The sequence below is a fragment of the Tripterygium wilfordii genome, chromosome 21, assembly GCF_013401445.1.
Source record: "Tripterygium wilfordii isolate XIE 37 chromosome 21, ASM1340144v1, whole genome shotgun sequence".
NCBI classification, from domain to species: domain Eukaryota; kingdom Viridiplantae; phylum Streptophyta; class Magnoliopsida; order Celastrales; family Celastraceae; genus Tripterygium; species Tripterygium wilfordii.
In genome coordinates this window covers 888,384-911,588 of record NC_052252.1, presented here as the reverse complement: position 1 = coordinate 911,588, position 23,205 = coordinate 888,384, and the positions used below count along the sequence as shown (strand labels likewise).

General features: G+C 37.1%; 4 protein-coding genes across 5 annotated transcripts; all 4 read left to right on the top strand.

Annotated features, from left to right (window-relative positions):
- The first annotated feature begins 2,966 nt into the window (after positions 1 to 2,966).
- Positions 2,967 to 5,075, top strand: LOC119988646 (indole-3-acetic acid-amido synthetase GH3.6-like). Its single transcript, XM_038833760.1, has 3 exons — positions 2,967 to 3,320; positions 3,430 to 4,358; positions 4,454 to 5,075. Exons 1-3 carry the CDS (start codon positions 2,998 to 3,000, stop codon positions 5,041 to 5,043), a joined length of 1,842 nt encoding a protein of 613 aa, XP_038689688.1. The 5' UTR covers positions 2,967 to 2,997; the 3' UTR covers positions 5,044 to 5,075.
- A 5,274-nt stretch (positions 5,076 to 10,349) lies between these two features.
- Positions 10,350 to 12,843, top strand: LOC119988716 (indole-3-acetic acid-amido synthetase GH3.6-like). Its single transcript, XM_038833863.1, has 3 exons — positions 10,350 to 10,800; positions 10,910 to 11,841; positions 12,032 to 12,843. Exons 1-3 carry the CDS (start codon positions 10,517 to 10,519, stop codon positions 12,619 to 12,621), a joined length of 1,806 nt encoding a protein of 601 aa, XP_038689791.1. The 5' UTR covers positions 10,350 to 10,516; the 3' UTR covers positions 12,622 to 12,843.
- A 329-nt stretch (positions 12,844 to 13,172) lies between these two features.
- Positions 13,173 to 15,955, top strand: LOC119988429 (multiple organellar RNA editing factor 9, chloroplastic-like). Of its 2 annotated transcripts, none has more exons than XM_038833468.1 (5): positions 13,173 to 13,559; positions 13,710 to 13,807; positions 13,899 to 13,964; positions 14,063 to 14,244; positions 15,466 to 15,955. In XM_038833468.1, the coding sequence occupies exons 1-4, from the start codon at positions 13,216 to 13,218 to the stop codon at positions 14,233 to 14,235; spliced, it is 681 nt and encodes a 226-aa protein (XP_038689396.1). In that variant the 5' UTR covers positions 13,173 to 13,215; the 3' UTR covers positions 14,236 to 14,244; positions 15,466 to 15,955. The 2 variants fall into 2 exon arrangements, with proteins under 2 accessions (XP_038689396.1, XP_038689395.1); XM_038833467.1 differs by lacking the exon at positions 15,466 to 15,955 and adding an exon at positions 14,325 to 14,666 and having other exon boundaries at positions 13,174 to 13,559.
- Positions 15,956 to 19,230: 3,275 nt separating this feature from the next.
- LOC119988503 lies at positions 19,231 to 20,286 on the top strand. Its single transcript, XM_038833564.1, has 2 exons — positions 19,231 to 19,738; positions 19,994 to 20,286. Exons 1-2 carry the CDS (start codon positions 19,291 to 19,293, stop codon positions 20,047 to 20,049), a joined length of 504 nt encoding a protein of 167 aa, XP_038689492.1. The 5' UTR covers positions 19,231 to 19,290; the 3' UTR covers positions 20,050 to 20,286.
- The last annotated feature ends 2,919 nt before the right edge of the window (positions 20,287 to 23,205 follow it).

Here is a 23,205-nt window from a genome sequence, read left to right as displayed (position 1 = left end):
TTATCAAGAGAAATATTATTCACACCCCCTAAAAATGGTAATCCCACCCCCACTTTTTGATTTTCATTTTTTAATATTAATTTATATATGATTTGATATTTGATTCTTTCGAATTACGTGTGATTTGACATTTGACATTTAATATATGTTGTAAGTTGTTCTCTATAAGGAGTGACTCATTCGTTCGCATAATCATACCTGTATCTAAACCACTAAGTCATAATAGGAGGTATCGGATTACAATCAGTCAATGTCAATTGAACGAAGTGATTACCATTCACAAATCATATCTATTTCAAAAAATGTCAGTGAGTTGTGGATAGATGATGCACGCTCATAACCACCAAATAAGTCAACATACTTACCCCAATGTTTTCAGCTCGCCAATCAAGTCTTGTCGAACGTTGATCCATGTATTATTATCGTACCCTAATGACCCAGCAATAGCCCTAAATCCACAACTTGTAGCATACATTATATATATATATACACATACATATATAATAAATACATAAATATTAAATAGTCAAAAGTTGGGCTCGACCCAAAGGCCCGAACCGAAGCTTGATTCTCAAAATTGGGCTCGGCCCGGGTCCAATGCCGATCCCTACTCGCTAATCTGCATTGATATGATATAATAAGTTTACTTTAATTAATTGATGGGGTGGAAAAACCAATTAGGGAGTGAGAAAAATAATTTTTGGAATGAAAATCAAATGTCAAATCACACGCAAAACAAATAATCAAATATCAAATCATATATAAAATAATATTAAAAAATATAATTTAATGATTTGGGGGTGGGATAACCAATTTGAGGGGTGGGAATACTACTTCTCATTTATCAAGCACTAAACAACTTATAAGTTGTGTTTATAAATTAATTTATTTTATACGGTTTATAAGTTATCCTAATATTGACCTTATAAATTGTTCACTATTTCTAAATGCTTAACAGCTTATAAACTATTTTACAAATGGCTAAATTAATAAATTAATTAGGATTATACTCAAATCGAATTTGAATACACTTGAGTTTTTTTTTTTGTAAGGTCGATTTAATTACCTTCATTGTAGCTTATATATATATATATTAATAAGGACACTTTGATGAGACTATAATAATACTCACTTTATCTCGAATTAAAAAGGAAAAAAAAAAACTTCATAGAACTCATTAACTAAGTTAAATTGACACTATAAATATCATCAAATTACATTACTCTTTCCTTACCTAATTAACTAACACATGCATTAATCTACAACGTTGACATTGCGTGTGGTTTTATACATTTTGACTTGAAGCATCAAAGGGTATTAAAAGGATATGATAGGTACCAAAAAATAATTTCTGCAAAGGACAAATATTGCTTCTTCTACCTCCCAATTCCAACGTTGAATTTATTGGTTTTTGTTCTTTAAAATATGCTAACACATCATATCATCAAATTGATTTCTTGAAAAAACAAATTCATCCAAAACATACATTTCATGACAAGTCAAACAAGAAAATATTTTTATTAATTTTATATCAAAAAATGTATATTAAATTAGGATATAATTATATAGAATACACATACACCTACATATTTTTTAAGAAAAATACAAACAAAAAAGTAAAATACTATTGAAGAGGGAAGACTAGATCAATGTTACAGATTCCAAATTTATGACACCCCATTTTACCCTAAATTATATGTGTGATTGTCAGTGACTATAAATACACACGTAAAGCCCACTTAATGTCCAACATTTCACATGAACTTAACATAAAATGGAGATCATAAATTGAGAATCTAAAATACACATATACGAGTCTATTGTATTTACAAGTACATTGATAAATCACATAATGATTTGGTGATTCCAATTTTGACTATTCGTCCTCAGCCAACTCGATCACTTCATAAGACTCATATACGTGTATTTTAGATGTAAAATAGGCTTATACGTATTGTATATAATACACGATTATTATTACGTGTATTTTAGCATGGAAAAACAATTTGAAGAAAACTATTACTACGTGAAAGAACTGACCTTCTATTCGAGCACGTGGCAGTCTATAGAATTAGGCATTGTCAGCGTACAGCTGGCAGGTCCCACTTGCATACTTCAGCAAGAACCCCCAATTATTACCGTACACATACACCTTTTCCCTATATTACGATTTTACCATGATACATTGACTTTAAGATCTCGCGAGAGATTGAAAATGTACGCCGTTTTTTGGGTTTTAACGGGATTTGTGAGAAATCTTTTAACGCTGCCGGTATTTTGTAGGACATCCGTAGTGCAAGCGCGCATGTAACCGCAGGATTTACAGCCGATTAACCGGGAACGGCCGGTCAAATCTTTAGTGTAAAACCGGGTATTGCCGGTTGAACTTATGGTTCATTCTTTCTTGTCTTTTCTCTTTTTTTTTCTTAAACCGAAAATGACAATGAACAAAATTTTCTTTTCAACATATAATGTATGCCTAAACTCGGACTGTTAAACCAGCGCGAATTGAAGTCAAACGCCAATGGGAATATTGTGATTCTGTGAATGAAAATTTAATTTGGAGTTGTTTCCATAGTTTGAACTTGTGATGTTTACGTAGTGATGGGTGATAGAAGTTTGTGACTAAAGTCTTAAAACTACAATATAATAGGCAATGGGTCATTTTCAAATGGAATTTGAATGCTTTACTTTCTTACATAACATGTCATTTGACTTCAAAGAGCAGGGAATTCCACTTTCATCCCTTTTCTGTTGCAATTGAGGGTGTACAAGAAAAAGAAAACTCAAAATTTGATTCAAGAGTAGTTTGACATTTAGGCCCTCCGTATACCTTTTGTTTACTTTATAGTCCCTAGAATTGGATCATTGGCACCTTCACGTTTGTCTCTATATATACCCACTTGGCTCTTCTTTTTCCTCACACAACCAGCACCATTTGCTCTTCAAGACCTCTCTGTCTCTCTCGTCTCTTCTAATCTCTCTCTCTCTCTCACCATGCCTGAAGCACCAAAGAAAGCATCGAAACCCACAGATTACTGCCTTGCAGAGAAGAACAAGAAAACCCTTCAATTCATTGAAGATGTAACTTCAAACGCCGATGAAGTTCAAAAAAAGGTTCTTGAAGAGATCCTCTCTCACAATGCTCATGTTGAGTATTTACAGCGACATGGACTTAAGGGTCACACAGACCGTGAGACTTTCAAGAAAATCGTCCCTGCAATCACCTATGAAGATATTCAATCCGATATCAATCGTATTGCTAATGGTGATACCTCACCAATCCTCTGCTCTAAGCCCATTTCAGAATTCTTGACAAGGTGTGTAAAGATTGAAACTTTAACTGGTTGTTGGGATTTTTTTGGTTTTCTGGTTTTTGGGTTTTGTTCTATGATTGTTTTGGCTTAATGGGCTGTTTTGGTATCGCAGTTCTGGCACTTCAGGTGGGGAGAGAAAATTGATGCCAACTATTGAAGAAGAACTAGGGAGGAGGTCACTGCTTTATAGCCTACTAATGCCTGTGATGAGCCAATTTGTGCCTGGTCTTGAGAAAGGCAAAGGAATGTACTTTTTGTTCATAAAATCAGAGGCCAAGACACCTGGTGGTCTTGTTGCTCGCCCTGTTTTGACAAGCTATTACAAAAGTTCACATTTCAAGAATAGGCCTTATGACCCTTACACAAACTACACTAGCCCAAATGAAACCATTCTCTGCCCTGACTCTTACCAGAGCATGTACTCACAAATGCTTTGTGGCCTCTGCCAAAACAAGGAAGTCCTTAGAGTTGGTGCCGTTTTCGCCTCCGGATTCATTCGGGCAATCCGATTCCTTGAAAAACATTGGCCCCTCCTTTGCAGTGATATCAGAACTGGCACAATTAACCCCCAAATCACCGATCCATCGGTCCGAGAAGCAGTGATGAAAATTCTCAAACCTGACCCTAAACTTGCTGACTTTGTTCAGGCTGAGTGTGGTAAGGATTCTTGGAAAGGGATTATCACAAAATTGTGGCCTAATACCAAATATATTGATGTTATAGTGACTGGCACTATGTCACAGTACATCCCTACGCTTGATTACTACAGCAATGGCCTCCCACTTGTGTGCACCATGTATGCTTCCTCTGAGTGCTACTTTGGTGTCAACCTTAACCCTCTCTGTGACCCAAGTGAAGTCTCTTATACCCTCATACCCACCATGGCCTATTTCGAGTTCTTGCCTGTCAATAGAAGCAATGGTGCCACTAAATTAATTTCCATGCCAAAAACTCTTAATGAGAAGGAGCAACAAAAGCTTGTTGATCTGGTGGATGTCAAGCTTGGACAGGAGTATGAGCTTGTTGTCAGCACTTATGCTGGTAAATATTTTTAGATAGACAGTATTTTAATGATATGTTATAGTTTTAGATATTTTGTTTACTAATGAGTAACTTTTGTGGCATGTTGTTTTCAGGGCTTTATCGCTACAGAGTTGGTGATGTGCTAAGAGTGGCTGGATTCAAGAACAAGGCCCCACAATTCAACTTCATATGCAGGAAAAATGTGGTTCTTAGCATTGATTCAGACAAGACTGATGAGGTTGAGCTGCAAAATGCTGTGAAGAATGCAATGAACAATTTGGTCCCATTTGATGCAACACTAGCTGAGTACACTAGTTATGCAGATACCACTACAATTCCAGGTCACTATGTGCTATTTTGGGAACTTACCCTCAATGGGTCAACTTCAATTCCACCATCAGTGTTTGAAGATTGTTGCTTGACAATTGAAGAGTCACTGAACAGTGTGTATCGACAAGGCCGTGTATCGGATAAGTCAATCGGGCCATTGCAGATCAAGATTGTTGAACCAGGGACATTTGATAAGCTCATGGACTATGCAATCAGCTTAGGTGCATCAATAAACCAGTACAAGACACCCAGATGTGTGAAATTTGCACCCATTGTAGAGCTCTTGAATTCTAGGGCTGTGTCAAGTTATTTTAGTCCAAAATGTCCCAAATGGGTCCCAGGCCACAAGCAATGGAGCAGCAAGAAGGATTGATTAATAGCTAGAGCCTAGAGCTATCCCCCCCCCCCCCCCCCCCCCCCCCCTCTTTGTATGGTCTCTTTTTAATTTCCACTTCTGTAGCTTCAAATTCAATGGGAGATAACGAAGAAGTATTTTCTGTGATCAATGATCATATTAGGGAAAGAAGAAAAAGTTGACTACTTCTTTTAGGTTTAACCAGCCAATGTCTTTATAAAAAAAACAGTTCCTGTTCCAAGGAATTCTCTCTCTCTCTCTCTCTCTCTCTCTCTGTTTTATTAGCTGTCCAGCCAGGAATCCTGCCCATATAACTCTCATGGGACTATTTTTGATATCTCTAATATTTTTCTATTCTTTGTACTTAAAAAGCACACTAACTTTTACTAAAGTGATTTTGTTATTCCAAAAGCTTACTTAATTTCCTATCAATAATACATTAATACTGTTCAATTATTCAAAACCAAAAGTCTCATTTGTGCAATTAGTCATTGGAGGGACTTAGAAGGTCTAGAAGTCAATTATAAGCAAATTTGGTATAGCTTATCAAATAAAAAAAGCAAATTTGGTATAAATGAATATGGAATTCTTGTGGTCTAAAAATCAACACAAACAATGACATTGCAGCATTATAAATGGCACTATACACACGTCCAATATGATGAGCTAAGCATGTGTGGGACTGTGGGTGTGTCCCTTGGACCCAATCCAAGTTCCAGGGCATGAAAAATGGGAGGAAATCCAGAGAGGATTGAATGGGTCAATAGACAAAAACTGTTGATGGAGCAGAAAACTTTTGTTTTGGAGTAGGCAGGACGGATGACAAGGTAGAAATCAGAGATTGCCCCTTCCCTTGTCTATGCAATTCTGTCTGACAATAAAACCAAAAACAGTTTTTGTTTCCGTTTTTTTCTTTGAATTTCTGGGTCACTCTCAGACAATCATGCAGTACTACTACTACTACTCAGTACTTACACACCCCAAACAGACAGAAACCCAGAATTTGTTTTCTTTGTTCAGATAAAAGTTAAGAAAAGCATAGTACAGTGCAGGCAGGCACTCTGGTTAAAGATAAGATCTTGTTTTCTATTTTTGTTCTAGTAACGGTGGTGGAGTGGATCAAGCTCCATATTTTGTTTGTCTCCTTCTTCCATCATCTTTTTCTTTTTTCCTTCTTTTGAGTGCCGTTTTGTACACAAAATTCAACCACCCAATTAGAATAGGATGTAAAAACGGCTTGTTTTGGGGTTTTTTTTTTTAAAATTATTTTCTTTCAATAATCCATTCCATGGAAGTCATGGTTTTGGAGAAGCGTGCAATCCGGAGGGACGATCGACGTGGACATCAAGGTTCAGTTGACCATTTCTCATAAAGTGGGGCCAGAGATGGGCCCCAACGTAATCGCCAATCAGATTGCTACAGTCCACGTGGGAGTGTCAGTTGTCTCCGATGCTGAATTCTGTCTTGGTCAAAGGGGTCCAGAATGATCAGGTGCTGACACGTGGAAATTTATATATTTTTAGTTAATAACCGTACATCAAATCATCCAAATTTATCATTTTAACATTCGATATGAATCTAAACTCGGGTAGTTAAGTCTGCATGCACTGTTAGTTGGGTACGCATAGCTACAAATGTATTGCTCTAATGGGAATCAAACTCAGGAGATCTTTTGACTACATATAGTTTGATCCCAAAGATATGCACCCATGTGCTTTGTACAAACTCGATTGATGAAAAGCACTAAAATTTCTTATCCAAATAGCAAAGTTGATATACAGGCTATGGCTTTTACTTTCCCCCCATCAATGGCTTTATGGGTACTATATTTTTCACATTTTTCTCTAATGATTATTGTGATCAATTAATCATGTCCTCAACTACAATATATATATTTGCCCTGTTATTTGAAAGGACGAATGAAGGAAATATTTATTAAAAAAAAAACACACGACCCTGAAAGCAAATGGTGGAAAAGAGTTTTGGATGAGAGGGACTTAAAGATGTGATTATGTGAATTGAACTTCCAAGTGATAGAGAAGGAAAAAAGTCTTGCTTTTGGAGACAACTAACCCCAATAATTGATGGCAATGCCAACCAATAAATATTAACTTCCATGGATGTTGATATGAACCAAAGAGAGTGCTTAATGGACAATAGAAATTCACAACAATAATGAGCTAGCTAGGAGAGTATTATATTTATATCCAAATTTGAAGTGAATATTACTATTACACTTTTGAAATCATAACAAAGGTAGGGTTTAATGTCAACTTTCTAAATTTGGAAGCAATTGAAAAGAATTCGCACAATTAAGAAAACAATAATTGGGGTTGCTTCATAGCTTCCTAACAAAGATTTCTTAAGCGGCTAATAACTAAGCGTGATGTCTTATCAAATGGTAAACCCTAAGTCACATGGAAGATCCCGCAATCCCTATGGACAAGTTGAATTATGGGTCGAGACCCAGTGCGGGAGATAATGGAAGGTGGCATTCTCACACGCTGGGCAAAACAAGAGTCCATCTCATAAATTACGCTGAGAATTACCACGATCAAGTTCACCATCTCATCTAACTACTCGTTATTTTAGATTAGCTTTCTTGTGATCGAACTACTATAAGTTTATAACCATCAACCTATGACTAACAAGTTTTTTACGAGTCAATAGAGATTGAGTAAAATTATAGAACCCCCAAAATGGGTATTATGATGATTAAATAACAATATATGGTGACATATTATAATATTAATTATTTGTCTAGGCATAATATAATTAATTATTTTAAAGCTTTTGTATTGTATATCACCAACATAGGAAACAAGGGATGTCGGCCCAAAACCCATGAAAATTGTTTCGTGCGACGGCCCAAGTTAGATGGTTGTGGACTACACGTGCCAATTAACATAGACTGGACATTGAACCTTAACACGTGTGGCCCCCAAGTGAAATTTGACCAGAAACCCTCCCCACACGTGGGCGTGGGGATGTCCAAGTCCAACTTTGTTTTCTTTCCCGGTCGGTTTCTAAGTTGCCCGTAGGCCCATTTTGGGCCCAAACGCTGTCATCTACAGTGTTTTGCCTATAATGGATGGGTTAACAGTAACGTAAATGTTAAGAATCCCAGTGTTATTTGTCCCAGATATTTCACATGTTGAGATGAACACATATAATACATGTGAAATCGTATGCTCGACGTGTCTGCATGATAATATGAAATTGTATACATCCATCTCAATATTTAAGATACTTGTGATAAAAAAAATACCGAGATCCGTAAAATTGTTACTATTCTAAACTTCTAATGCAACTAACTAATTAATTATTAATATCGTTGTTTTGGTTGGGTGTTGAAAATTAAGTATGTTGTCCATGTCTTCCTAACATAAAACAGTGCTTAATTCATCACTATATTAGGGAGATGAGTCTTCTCCTCACGTAAACGATTACGTATCCAAGGTTATATATGTCGACACAAGTTAATTAAGAGATGTTGACACTTTGGCTTGAGTGTTGGTCCAAATCCTCCATAACTCTCCACGACACTTGGAAACATTGGTGCCAAGTATTAAGCACGTAAAAAAGAATGTGACAAAGAGATAACAACATTAATCAAGAATGAAATTGAAAAAGAATACTACCAAAACCACTATTGAGGACGGCTTAATTAAGTAATCATTATTGTGTATCTCCAATCTTCAATCAACATTTGGAATACCAATATACCAAAAGATGGTGATTAGATGAGTTGGGTGTCAATAGTATCTATCAATCACTCATGAACATGGCAAACATTGAATATCATTGTGGAGAAAGCAAAGGAAATAAGTTAAAAGTCTTTTTTCAATGATATTTGGTATGTGTTTTTGGAACCAAAGAAAAAATATTGTGTTGTTGACATTGCTGCTAACTTCTTATACATGTCATAGATGTGAAAGGTTTTTTTTTTTTTTTCAACTTCTAAGAAGTTGTGTTCCTTTCAATCTGATCAATGATTAAGAGTAAAGCTGATTATGAGAAATTACAAAATAATCCCAAGATGTTTTTCATCTTCCTCATTGTGGCCCAACCATGGAAGTTAGTTGTCCGATCATTGTTTGAGACTGTTGACCAACGGGAATTCTTCTGTCGACTAGTAGTAGCTCATCCCGACCATTCATCGCCAAGAACAAATGCCGGATTCACTAGAAATCCTCATTGAAGTAGCGGATGCGGCTCACCTTTCCACCTTCGATCCGACCAATTTTGATGTCTTCTTCAGCTATCGATTGTATCATTCTACTCATCAAACCAAGCTCCCATCATTTTTTGACCGAAACGGTCGTCCTTGTTGAAGGACCCTAATTGGCCCAAAAAGATGGAGTTGGAGCTTCTAACTAGAATGAATGCGGTAACTATGCTCATGAGTAAACATTCGTAGTGTATGTGATGGCAATAGGCCCATTTGATGCTTACCGGGCCCAAAATGTCAAGGCAGTCCTCTAAATAGAAGCATAGGCCTATTTTTTTCATACCCAGTCCAAACCTCCAAGTCAGGTCCATAAATAGAAACATAATCGTATGCTAACGATAAAAGAAAATCTCCCCATGTACCCTGTTCGACTCTCTCTCTCTCTCTATATATATATATATTTTGTTGGGGAAATTCCCCTAGTAATATCAAGAAACCAAAGATAATATGAAATGGAGAATTAACACAATTACAAGACAAACATTTACGTGAAAACTCTAAGATTGTAGAAAAATCACGAGTGCCATTAAAGACAATCGATAAAATTTTCACTATATGATAAATTTACACAACTTGTGAAAAGCCTTCAATGCATGCATGCTCCACCCATGTATGCAAAACCAAACGGTCCAAATCTTTGCAATTAATGTCATGCTAGCCCAATTGTCTTTGGCTTCCTCGATGTGTTTCATATGCTAACACTTAGCCAAGTTCCAACCACCAATAGCCAATTTGTCGACTAGCCATCACATGCAATTAAGCCTCATTTGGCCCACGTTTCTTTTTCACATTTAATTTTTGATCAATACCTTAGAACATCCACTATGGGTTTAGTATGGAGATCTTCAAAGCTATCTTTTTGGATAAGTATAGTACTAATAGTTCATAATGAGAACAAAATGTCACTTGAAAACATGTAGCAATTTTATCTATACTTCATATTTGGAGGGGCTCTAATGTGATGAATAGTAATTTTTGTAGGACCCACTCAATCAATTAATTGATGCCACATCATCCCTTCTCTCTCTTTCATTTTTTTTTCTCTCTTGCGGGATCTATTAAACATTTGGAGTGTTTGCTCAAGAGTACACATTGTGGGTATATTAGAGTGTAGCACTTCATGGTAATGTATATTGAGGGATTTGGAGTGGTGGCTCAAGAGCCACCTCTGTGGATGCTCTAACATATCTCTCTCTGAGTGTGTGTATTTCTCTCCCCAACAAAAACATCTTTCCTGGGATCTTTCACCATCTCTTTCAGATGTCAGGTGCCGAGAAGATAAATAAAGGACTTCAGTTCATTGAAGATTTCACTTCAAACGCTGATGAAATTCAAAGGAAGGTTCTTGAAGAGATACTCTCTCACAATGCCGAAGTTGAGTACCTGCAGAGACATGGCCTTGAAGGCCGCACAGACCGTGAGACTTTCAAGAAAGTCATTCCTATGATCACCTATGAAGATATAAAACATGACATCGACCGTATCGTCAATGGTGATGCCTCACCACTTCTCTGCTCAAATCCTATTTCAGAGTTATTGACAAGGTGTGTAAAAGTTGAAGCTTTAATAGGTGGTTGTAATTTTTTTTAGTGTCTGGGTTTTGGGTTTTGTTCTTGGATTGTTTTGGCTTAATGGGTTGTTTTGATATTGCAGTTCTGGAACTTCAGGTGGTGAGAGAAAGTTGATCCCATTGACTGAAGAAGATCGGCAGAGGAGGATCCGGCTAAGCAGCCTGGTAGTAAAGCCTGTGATGAGCCAGTTTATGCCTGGTCTTGAGAAAGGCAAAGGAATGTACTTTTTGTTCATAAAATCGGAGAGTAAGACAGCCGGTGGTCTTGTGGCTCGCCCTGCTTTGGCTAGCTATTACAAAAGTCTACTTTTTAAGGATAGACCTTATGACCCTTATACAAACTACACTAGCCCAAATGAAACCATTCTCTGCCCTGACTCTTACCAGAGCATGTACTCGCAAATGCTTTGTGGCCTCTGCCAACACAAGGAAGTCCTTAGAGTTGGTACTGCTTTCGCCTCTGGATTCATTCAGGCAATTCAATTTCTTCGAAAACATTGGCCGCTCCTTTGCAGTGATATCAGAACTGGCATAATTAACCCCCAAATCACCGATCCATCGGTCCGGGAAGCTGTGATGAAAATTCTCAAACCTGACCCTAAACTCGCTGATTTCATTGAGGCTGAGTGTGGTAAGGATTCTTGGCAAGGGATCATCAAAAAATTGTGGCCTAATACCAAATATATTGATGTTATAGTGACTGGCACTATGTCACAGTACATCCCAACACTTGATTACTACAGCCATGGCCTCCCACTTGTGTGCACCCAGTATGCTTCCTCTGAGTGCTACTTCGGTGTCAACCTTAACCCTCTCTGTGACCCAAGTGAAGTCTCTTATACCCTCATCCCCAACATGGCCTATTTTGAATTCTTGCATGTCGATAGAAGCAATGGCGTCACTAATTCAATTTCCATGCCCCAAATTCTTAATGAGAAGGAGCAACAAGAACTTGTTGATCTGGTTGATGTCAAGCTTGGACAGGAGTATGAGCTTGTTGTCACCACTTATGCTGGTAATATTTCAATGATTTCTTATCGACCCTTTGCCTTAGAATGAGTCAATTCTATTTCTCGATACGGGAAAAGAAAGGGATATCACTCGGCAGTAGAGTGTCACCTTGACGTGGTGGAGTTCATTAGTTAGAGCCATTTTAAACATTTTGGTTACTAATCATGATCTTTTGTGGAATGTGTTTTTTTCAGGGCTGTATCGCTACAGAGTTGGTGATGTGCTGAGAGTGGCAGGCTTCAAGAACCAGGCCCCGCAATTCAATTTCATATGCAGGAAGAATGTGGTTCTTAGCATTGATTCAGACAAGACTGATGAGGTTGAGCTGCAAAATGCTGTGAATAATGCAGTGACCAATTTGTTCCCATTTGATGCGACACTAGCTGAGTACACTAGTTATGCGGATACCACTACATTCCCAGGTCACTATGTGCTATATTGGGAACTTACCCTCAATGGCTCAACTCCAATTCCACCATCAGTGTTTGAGGATTGCTGCTTGACCATTGAAGAGTCACTGAACAGTGTGTATCGACAAGGGCGTGTGTCGTTTAAGTCAATTGGGCCATTAGAGATCAAGATTGTTGAACCAGGGACATTTGATAAGCTCATGGACTATGCAATCAGCTTAGGTTCATCAATAAATCAATACAAGACACCTAGATGTGTGAAATTTGCACCCATTGTGGAGCTCTTGAATTCTAGGGCTGTGTCAAGCTATTTCAGTCCAAAATGTCCCAAATGGGTCCCGGGCCACAGGCAATGGAGCAACAAGAAGGAATAGGTCTCCCATGTAGTAGGTTTGAAGAACTGCAAGGTCAAGCACTAACCTTTTACCCTTGAAGCTTCAACCACCACCTTGCGGTGTGCGGTTCTGTACTCAGTCTTGAACTTATAATTTTCCAATGTGAAATTGGTTTCCCTACTTTATGTGGGTACCTTAGAGATTAATTTCTCATTCATTCCATATCGGTTTTTGCAATGTAAATATACCACGTTCATCTACGTTTGGAGAAATATACGTAGAAGCAAGTGTTTAGAAAAGTTAAAACAATCAAATCTCTCGAAAACTTACCGTCGTCAATTCATCGCCGTCTCCGCCGAAGACCGGCGTTTGAAAAATGCGACCGCAAAACACAAAAACCGATGAGCAAACATTCGTCGTGTTGCTCGTGTATGTGATAGTAATAGGCCCATTTGATGAGTACCGGCCCTAAAATGTCAAGCCAGGCCTATAAATAGAAAGATAAAGGCCCATGTTATTCTTACCCAGTCCAAGCCTCCAAGTGAGGCCCATGTATAGAGGCATCATCGTTCGTTAACGATAAAAGAAAGAAAGAAACCTTCCCCATCCACCCCATTCGATTCTCTCCCTGAAATGGCGACTCTCTTCAACTTCCAAACCATAATCTCCCCTTCTAAGCCTGCCTTGTCTTCGGGCTTTCAATTCGTGCCTCGTCTCCGATTAAGCACAGGGAGTCGCGTTTCCCGAACCCAATTTTACTGCACGGTTCGCAAGGCTGTTGTCGTGCGAGCCGCTGCTACGGATAGAGAGTTTTCATCGCGGAGGAGCGGTAACAATGAGCCTCGAGAGACGATAATGTTACCGGGTTGTGACTACAATCACTGGCTCATTGTGATGGAGTTCCCTAAAGACCCTGCGCCCACGAGAGAGCAAATGATTGAAACTTATCTCAACACTCTCACTACTGTACTGGGCAGGTACTGCTCAATCTCTCTTGTCAATATGATTTTTTTTTCATGTTGTATCTATGTTTAATGGAGGGAAATGGTTCCGGGTGCCATTAATTTGGGAAGTTTTGGTTTTATGTGTAGTTTTGTGGTATCTCAAACTGGGTTTCTTTCTTACAGCATGGAAGAAGCTAAGAAGAATTTGTATGCTTTCAGCACTACAACTTACACTGGGTTTCAATGCACTGTCGATGAGGAAACCTCTGAGAAATTCAAGGGTATGCGGGCTCTCTTAGATACTTGCTTCTCTGTGTATATTGTAAGTTGTGCAATGGGATTTCAATGCACTTTGGCCTTTTGCTGCTATAGGATTGCCTGGTGTTCTTTGGGTGTTGCCAGATTCCTACATAGATGTGAAGAACAAGGATTATGGAGGTTGGTTAATGGCTTAGTAATCATACTATATGTATTCTGTACAGGTCATCCAATTTTGTTGTACTTTCCTTTTTAAATGTGCTTGGTATCTGTTTTAGGAGATAAGTACATAAATGGGGAGATAATTCCCTGCCAATATCCTACATATCAACCAAAGCAACGAAGGGATTCAAAATATGTGAGCAAAAAGTATGAGAGACGAAGAGATGGCCCTCCTCCACGAGGAAGATCGAGACAAGAAGCAACCCAAACAGAACCTGCATCTGAATAACATAATGAGGTACCCCAAATGCCTTCAGTGCATATTTTGAAAATGTAATTTGATATATAATTTGTGTGTAATTTTACGTTCTTTGACAGTTAATTGACGTTTCATTCCAAGGACAGATGGTACTAAGTGAGCCACTGTGGATGCCAGTCATTTGATGACGCCTCTTGTTTTATGGGCACTTGCATCTGTTGTTGAATTTCTTTTCTAAAATTTGCTTATCTGGATATGAACAGTACTGTAGTTTTATTTGGCTAATCAAAGTGCTTTATGACTTGTTTTCCAGATGTATTAGCTAAGAGCTACAAGATTAACCAATGGTTTCCTTTATAACAGTACTTGCATACTATGTTGTCACAAATTTAAGCTATATGGTTTATCTAATATTAGCTAGATGGAGTTCATCATATTGTGCTCTGTCATGCTTTTGCGGATTCTCGTCTCTTCATTTTTAACCATCACTTTTCACTTTCAATTCATTTGCTAAATAAATTACATCTTATTTACATGCACGGGACATGGAATGATACGATGCCTTGCTATGTGATTTTACCTATGACCATGAATATAATACTCATTTTTTTTTATTTTTTTGTTTTTAGAATTTGTTTTCATTTTGAAATTTTAGTGGATGCAGAAAAATACTGCATTTAGATTAGGATGCTACTAGTCTCTCGTTGTTGTGTTTGGCTGGGGGGAGATCATCATTTTCCTTGAAGCCTTCATCCTGAACAATGTTAGCGTCAGCAGTCAGCTCATAAATCCATATGAAAAATTAGTGATTGTTGAATTCTTGTCTCAGGGAAAGCCACTTTTGAACCTCTGAATTTCAATGGCATGGTTTACTTTTAGGGTTTAGGCATTGGCCTCGTTTCTTACTGACCATGCCACCGCCCCCCCCACACCCCCCCCCCCTCCCCTTTAGGTCCATCACCAGCTGAATCATCTACTGTTCCATCTCAAACCTTCCCAAAGACTACTATTGCTAGTGTAAAACTTAGAACTTCCTGAATAGTGCACAGCCAAGCTATGAGTTATGAGATTCAGCTCTTCAGTAGAAAACAAAGCGAGAGGACAGGTTATTCAGTTTCTTGCAGTTCTCTTCTTTCTCATGTACTCCATAGTTGCTTGATAACTTCTTTGATCATTTGATTCGCAACAAGATTGGCAATCACTATTTGCAACTTTCACTCCGCTCATTTATGCATATCTAATGTATCTTAACTGGTTCAGATTATGAGCTCTCCCAGCCTGCATCCATCTTTGTTAGATCCACTCAGTAGCTTGATTCCTGACACAGACCGCTCTTGAATATCTGGGAACCTCCCTAGTCCTTCAGGAACAATTTTGGATATGACAATACGTTATATCTAGGGGGGGGGGGGTGTTTTCTTGAAAGACTGATGGATGAGAGCAATTTCGTAGATTGATGCAGACGGAGAAAACTAAAAGCTCGGAGTTTTCAAGCTATCTGATCAAAGTATTGCAGTCGTTGTAGCCCAGAAACTTTTCTGAGGTCTAGATATGCTCGCATGAAGAACATTCCATGTAATTACTCAATTATGCATCAGTAAGAGATGATTTGATGTGCTCCAACTGCTTCCGTCGTATTGCAATGCTGATTAGCTCTGCAGGTTCTTCTAAGATAGTCTCTGCTAGCAATCTATTTTATAACTAACATTTGAATCTCAGTATCAAAAGTTTGATTGTCTTGTTTTCAGAATCTTTGATGGCATATTTTCATGGTCTATTACATATGTTTTGCTGATGTAGTAGTAGTTAAGTAGGGTTAAGACAATGGCATACACCATACATGGAGACATGCTTGATTAGTAGGCTCCCCATGAATTACATGTCTATAACACATAAAATATACACACTTATGTTTCTTTCGTTCTTTCTTTTTTGGGATCTTGGCATGCGTTTATGGAGACTAGCAAAGCAGACACTAATCCTACATCATTTTGGGGGGAGAATAATGATATGATTAATCACCTTAATTGGTCATCTCTTTGGTCGAGGACCCGTGTTTTAAGGTCTCTTTTTCAGTTCCTTGTTTTGAGCATTTCATTGTCTGTTTGTTGATTTAATTATTCTATTTGATAAACTTGGTCACGCAAACTCAACTCATTTCACCACAATTTCGAAACGCAAACTGAACTCACTTCATCACAATTTTAGAGCTTGTCTCCCTTCATGGACCAATTGTATTGACTATTGAGCACAAACCATATTAAAAACCTTAAAAGGGGAAAAAAATTCATAAAACAAAGCATGCATGCACAGATCACGCGTGGGGACTAGCTCACCCACACGTGGCCCAGACATAACCGGAGACCTGCTACAAACAGCCTTAGAGTTAGATTTTCCAACACTAAAATACTAAATATGAGAAAGGAAACTGGTCTGCAAGGTAACCGGTAACCTTTTTTGGCCCTATTTTCTGTCACATCCTCAATAGATTGGTCACCTACCCTTTAGCCCTTAGGTTAGGTCCCTCTTGAATGACCAAATCAGATTACATCTTGAAACCGTTTGTCATGGACCCCGCTCTTTCACTCTTCAGTGGCAGAAACCGTAAATAAGTTACCCTTTCTGGCTCCTTTCAGTCAGAGTATTTCAGTTTTTGACTACTGGCATCACTTTTTTCCTTCAGTGCGGCACATACTAATTGTCAGAAAGTCTGAACTATATGACGACGAAATGACCCTTTTGCCCCTCAGCGGATGCAGCCGTTACATTCTTCGCTTGCCCTACTAATCTTCTACGTCCAGTGATTATTTTGTTGACCAAATTGCCCTCCACACCTTTCTTTCATGGCTTCATGCTTAACATTTGATTCATTATAGGTAATTAAGGATTTTGCATCTGGTGGGGGACCCAATTCACAAAATTATTAAGAGATTGCTTGTGCTGAAGGGAAAGCGAAAGCAAATATTGGGATAGATTTTCTTTTCTCATCATTATTGTACTATATTGCTTAAGTGTTTTTTGGGGTGAGCATGATCTTTATGTATCCATGCAGGAAAGCGATATGAGAGCTGACATACAATACATACGTAGGAGCCAAAATTGGTATTAGCCCCAAATACGGTCAACAATCCTCTAATTCCATGTATTAATTCTCCGTATGCCCACCTTGTCTTTGACATGATTTATAGCAGTCGAACTCGAGCTGTTCACCCAACTTGCCTCTGACATGATCTATAGCAGTCGAAATTCGAGATGGGTTGAGGGCATCTAGTATCCACCTAACCGGTTACTTAGGCAGATGGGGACAATCACTCTAATAAAACATTTACTCTAAGTTCTCTTTCTCGCTCCACAATTTCGCTGTCAGTTTCGATCGGCGTCGGACTACTAACAATTATCACTGAGACGCTCCTCAGAGCACTTCTCGCCGCCCTCATTAAGGCGGACATAGTGAACCCTTTCAACTTGGTCCACCATTATCATTTGTTCTCTATTGATTTCTTGACATCTTCTTACTAACTTAACCGTCGAAGGTTCATTGACCAGCACCACTCCTGTATCAAGTGCGCTCACGATTGTCATTCTCTCCCTACACTTTGCAGGTCGTTCATTTCCCATATCGATACATCATTAATTATAGATCGACCACCTACATATATATTGCTTAATTTTTGGACTGAACATGATCTTATGTACCCATACATGTAAGCAATAGAATATGAGATTTGCACTTGATTGAGTCATTTCTTATTGGTGCATTTTAACACAATTTCTACTCCAGGCATCCTATTGGGGAAATCGAATTAAGCTTAAGAAAGTACTTCATACGCATGTCTATACATACCCGCTGTATCTATTTAATTAATTGTGTTGATCGATTGATATGTATCTATTAATGTTTTGGATCTATGCTTATGAAATATTTACAAATTTGAACAATTATTTACGTGAATATAAATGGGAATCAATCAAAACCTTGAAATGCTAATTAATAGTTTGATTACTAAAGTAAGATTAATTAATTTCATTTATAATTGCCTATGCATACCTACCAAAGAAATTTCAACAATAAAATAAGTTATGCATGATGCATCAGTTCATAGACAATGGACCATATAGTAACATTATTAATATCATTCATAAAATAAAATCCATGGACCATATAACAAACCTGACAAGACAGATCAATTAAACCATGAAGCAATACACCAAAATATATATGTGGTATAAGGTACACTAAAATTGACTATAATTTCCTCCAAAATTATGTTAAATACTTAAAAATGATGGCTTAAAAATATGTCATTGAATTATCTTGGGTACTTATAATGTTAGAATATAGTATTTTTTTGAATTTTTTTTCTAAATTCTAATTATTTTTAAATTATAAATCTTAATCCATAAATCCTAAACCCTAAATTTTAAGCTTTTTTTTTTTAAAATCGAGAAAGATAACATATAAGTTAATTTACTATCTAGATATTTGATATAGGCCTAAACTTGAACCATCATACCCGCATTCATAGAATTTTCCCACATGATGACAGACTAAGTTGGGTCAAAACTTAACGCGTGGTCATAAGGACATTGCTCTTAGTGATAATCGGACTCAAGACATTTTGAGTCCATTCAATTTGGCCACCCAAGTTATTCCCTAAATTTTAAACTTCAAATCCTAAATCCTAAACCTTAAACTAACTTTAAATAGTAAATAATAACTCTTAAATCCTATTATGTCATTTGTGAAAAAAAAATATATATCATGATTTAACATGATTTTGAAGGAGAATTGTAGTCATTTATAGCTAAAAGAATTGGAGTTTACCCATCTCATACTATTATATTTATGTATGTATATAATTAAAACTCATTAAGTGATAAAATACCAAAACAATTAATAAACCAATCCTTTTCTTCTCTTTGGTCCCATTCACCAACAAATAAGGGTAACCAAGTAATTGACAGACTAACAACCCCTTTTTAAACAGTCTTTCTACTTTCCACCCAAAAAAAATAAATAAATCACACCCCCTTCAACTTTTCTTCTCCCTCTCTCTCTCTCTCTCTCTCTCTCAAAACAAAGCCATGGAAGGCTTTAACAGAACCAAAACAGTGCTCTTTTCAACACTCTGTTTGACCCTCTTTCTCTCTGTACCACTCTGTGTCGCTTCTTCTTCTTCATCAATCCATGACCTCCTTCGCTCAAAAGGGTTACCAGCTGGTCTTCTACCCAAAGAAATCAAGTCCTACAATCTCAACCAAGATGGTCTCCTCGAAGTCTTCCTCGAAGGTCCATGTTTGACCAAGTTTGAGAACAGAGTCTTCTTCGATAGTGTTGTTAGAGCCAATTTAAGCTATGGGAGCTTAATTGGCGTTGTGGGTTTGTCCCAAGAAGAGCTCTTTTTGTGGTTACCGGTGAAGGGAATCATCAACGATGATCCAAAATCAGGCCTTATTTTGTTTGACATCGGAGTTGCTCACAAACAGCTCTCTTTGTCACTCTTTGAAGATCCACCAGATTGTAAACCAACAGGTAAATTAATTGGTTTCTTTCCTTCTTCTTCTTATTTATTTCTTTCTTCTGTTTTTTTTTATTTCCCATTTTAGTTTCATAATTACTTTTGTCTTAATTTTGGACATGAAACAGCTTTGTTGTTTCAAAGAAACTGAATAGGCTCTGTTTTCTTTCTTCCATCCTTGTCTCTGTGTGTGCGTGCAGTTACCAAAACACCCACCAAAACATTATGACAAAATTTCCTACAATTTTAATGATTTTGTGAATTTGCAGGTGTGCTGAAGAATCATGTGAAGAAGGGATTAGATGTCTTGAAATGGAAGAGATAGATAGATCCCAAGCTAGATGTTTCAACTGAATTTATCTTCTTCTTCTTTTTTGTCTATGTCATGTTTGATCATCATAGTTTTGTTTTGTTTTTTTTTTTCTCTTTCTAATTACAGTTCTCTATATGTAGGGGATGGTGGTGTTAGATGTTAGGGATTCTTGTTGTTAAGTTCCAGGAATCTAATGTCCTAATCAAGTTAGATTTTTGTTCTAATCTTCTAACCCTTTTATTGCATCAATTCTGTTTGTCTTAATAAGCTCTTTAAAGTGGAAAAAAGATTAGATGTAAGTGCCAAAGCAAAGGATCAATTTGATCCCATATTACACCACTTTCTCGTGTAATAGTTGGCTGTAAAGTTGTTTCATTACAACGTAGACGTTACAATCATGGGAGTTGCATTCACAGGAATATGAAAAACATGAGGTGAGAAAAACTGTGGCTGTGCAAGCTTTGACTCTTTCTTCTTGAAAATGACAGAACAATGTGAAACCGTGTGGAGTGAGGCTATTGCTAGTATGTGTGTGTATATATATATATCTCCCTTGATTGCAATTTTTTTCAATGGTGAAATAGTATCTCATGTATAAATGTAGATAGTGCATCCAACATTTTGCATAATCTGAGCATGTATGTTTATGCTATTTGATTGATATTTTACCAGAAATGTTGTTTGATTGGGTTTTGTTCTTAAGATTGTGGGAATATATGACCGGGTAGTGTTCATGGGCATGCTCGCTCAAATTCCAACACACATGTTTCATAGGGCTATAATATAGACATTTGACACTCCTTCGACTCTTATCGGGAGCAATACTTTTGTGATTACGTGTTAAACTTTATCCCAACTTACCCAGTCATTAGGTAGAAACCTCATATGAGCGCAGATCTTACGGCTTAAATTTAAGCTAATATAAGATGTACAACTTGTAAAGTTATATAGAATTGTTTATAGAATCGTTTTGGGTTAAAAAAGGAAATATTTTACTATTACAAATGCAAAGAAGACAAAACATTTGCACATGATGTAAAAAGGGAACAGATCAAAGGCTCTCTTCACGGGCCAATTTTGGAGGGGGTGGTTTGTTATATGGGCACCACTTATTTGTTCCTCCTCCGTGGCTCCATTATTAGTTTTGTTGAAATTGTTCAATTACTTTTAACACAATAATAGTCTCTATTGGGGGCTCTACATTACTTTATTAAACGCGGGAATTGTGGGCCATCATAGCTAGCAAAGGTGGGGTCACGAGTCCTTAAGTCACCACTCACCTCTATCTTTGTTTCTTTGTCTTGGGCTTTGTAGTTTCTGAAATCTTATTACCCTAATTTAGATAAAGAAATTTTTTAGCCAAATATGGGATGATTCATGATTGTCACATTAGATGGAGGGTTACTGAGTTCAACTCCCATACCAAGTGAATTTCTTTATAGCTATCTTCGTGGATCAAAATTCTTGTAATTATCTAATGTGGGTGGAATGGCGGGACTCATGTTCTTGGGATTTATCATGTAAGACAAGGTTTAATGTGACCATACCGTGTCTTGAATGAATTCCTCGTTAAGAAAGTATATGCGATGGTTGTTTTCTCTTTTTTGTTGTTAAGTGTTTCGATTGAGATGGTGAAATTGATTGTGGTAACTCATCACAAATGCGAGAGATCGCAGATTCAACTCTCATGCTAAGTTGTTTCGACATTATTTCCTTACATGGGCCAAATACCCATGGGAGATCCTCCTCGCAAGGGCTTCATCTCGGTCTAAACTGTTGTTATGGTAAAGCGATCTAGGTTAACAGTCATAGTTTAGAGCTGACCCAGCTATCCAAGGTTGGCGGTAAGAGTTTAGGACTGACCCAGCTACCCAGGGTTAGCGGTCAAAGTTCAAGGCTGATCTAGCTGTCCAGTGACATGTTGGGTTGGGGAATCCTCGGTTAAAAGAAAAAATGTTTTGTTTAATCATATAAAAAAATGGTTTTGTGTAACTATTTTTTTTTTTTAAAAAAAAATGGGAACTCAAGACATACCTGCGAGCTATAAAGGAAAAAAGAAAAAGGATGAGTATTCCTTCCACCTGGAAGCCCAATGATTGTTGTCTTATTTGAGGTGGTATTTAAGGTCAAACAATGCATTAATAAAAAAAGGGAATTATTGACTAAAACAGGCTGTCCTATTTTATTTTACTTTATAGTGAATTAGAGATGCTGATCCTGTTTATTATTACTTTATTTGATTCGATTTATGTCTCTTGTGTTGACAATTATTTGTTGCCAATTATATAAATACTTCTTATTTTTTCTTTTAAAAAACAAATGACGTTTGAGTAGTTGTCGTGACTGTCGAAGTGTACTGGGTTTTGTTGTATTAATTATTACATTGTCTAATGGGAGGGATTAGTTACAACTATTTAATTTAAAACAGATTGACACTTCATCTATCTACTCCTACAATTATTAACAATGTAATGTCGTTTGCAAAGAGAGACAATCTACGTAGAACATAATCAAATTGTAATGTAATGTAATGTCGTTTGCATGATATTATTAATTCAGACCAATAAGCATTCTTCAATGTATAAAAAGAACTAGGAACATGTACCAACAAAATTTTAGAAAAGCCTAGGAACTATGGGATCCTCGAGTCCAATTAGTCCATATACTTGCAATACAATGAGCTTTTCAATCACTTGAGCGTTAGCGTAGCCTTGAATTTCTATGTTTTTAAATCGTATAGATTCAAAAAGTTTCGTATTCAATTCTTATTTTGAACAATATTATTGTGGTTACAAATTGAGTTTTAATCTAACTTACTTTATCCTCGAGAGTTGGGTGGTATCACATATTTACATAGGATATGCTACTTCACCACCACAAACACATATTTCAAAATAGCATTCCATGGACCATTTTCAGAGCATTTTAACCAGTACTTGAGAATGCTACCCTTGAGGACAATTTTAGGAGCATTTCAAGCATTTTATCAAAATATCATACCATTTTCATTAAATTACTCATACTATCCTCTCTTTTCAAACTAGCATTTTAAGGATTTATTTCATTTTTTAATTTTAAATATGTAATATATTTCACTAGTTACACAACACACACACATGTATATATTCATATAATCCAAGGGGCAAAAAAAAACGTTAAGATAGCATA

What these genes read in the sequence shown, in the direction of transcription:
- LOC119988716 (XM_038833863.1), top strand. Translation starts at nt 10,517, where the DNA reads ATGTCAGGTGCCGAGAAGATAAATAAAGGACTTCAGTTCATTGAAGAT. An exon ending in ATTTCAGAGTTATTGACAAG is followed by an intron (nt 10,801 to 10,909) that starts GTGTGTAAAAGT and finishes TTGATATTGCAG; the next exon opens with TTCTGGAACTTCAGGTGGTG. An exon ending in TGTTGTCACCACTTATGCTG is followed by an intron (nt 11,842 to 12,031) that starts GTAATATTTCAA and finishes TGTTTTTTTCAG; the next exon opens with GGCTGTATCGCTACAGAGTT.
- LOC119988503 (XM_038833564.1), top strand. Translation starts at nt 19,291, where the DNA reads ATGGAAGGCTTTAACAGAACCAAAACAGTGCTCTTTTCAACACTCTGT. An exon ending in ACCAGATTGTAAACCAACAG is followed by an intron (nt 19,739 to 19,993) that starts GTAAATTAATTG and finishes GTGAATTTGCAG; the next exon opens with GTGTGCTGAAGAATCATGTG.
- LOC119988429 (XM_038833468.1), top strand. Translation starts at nt 13,216, where the DNA reads ATGGCGACTCTCTTCAACTTCCAAACCATAATCTCCCCTTCTAAGCCT. An exon ending in AACCTCTGAGAAATTCAAGG is followed by an intron (nt 13,808 to 13,898) that starts GTATGCGGGCTC and finishes TTGCTGCTATAG; the next exon opens with GATTGCCTGGTGTTCTTTGG. An exon ending in GAAGAACAAGGATTATGGAG is followed by an intron (nt 13,965 to 14,062) that starts GTTGGTTAATGG and finishes TATCTGTTTTAG; the next exon opens with GAGATAAGTACATAAATGGG.
- LOC119988646 (XM_038833760.1), top strand. Translation starts at nt 2,998, where the DNA reads ATGCCTGAAGCACCAAAGAAAGCATCGAAACCCACAGATTACTGCCTT. An exon ending in ATTTCAGAATTCTTGACAAG is followed by an intron (nt 3,321 to 3,429) that starts GTGTGTAAAGAT and finishes TTGGTATCGCAG; the next exon opens with TTCTGGCACTTCAGGTGGGG. An exon ending in TGTTGTCAGCACTTATGCTG is followed by an intron (nt 4,359 to 4,453) that starts GTAAATATTTTT and finishes TGTTGTTTTCAG; the next exon opens with GGCTTTATCGCTACAGAGTT.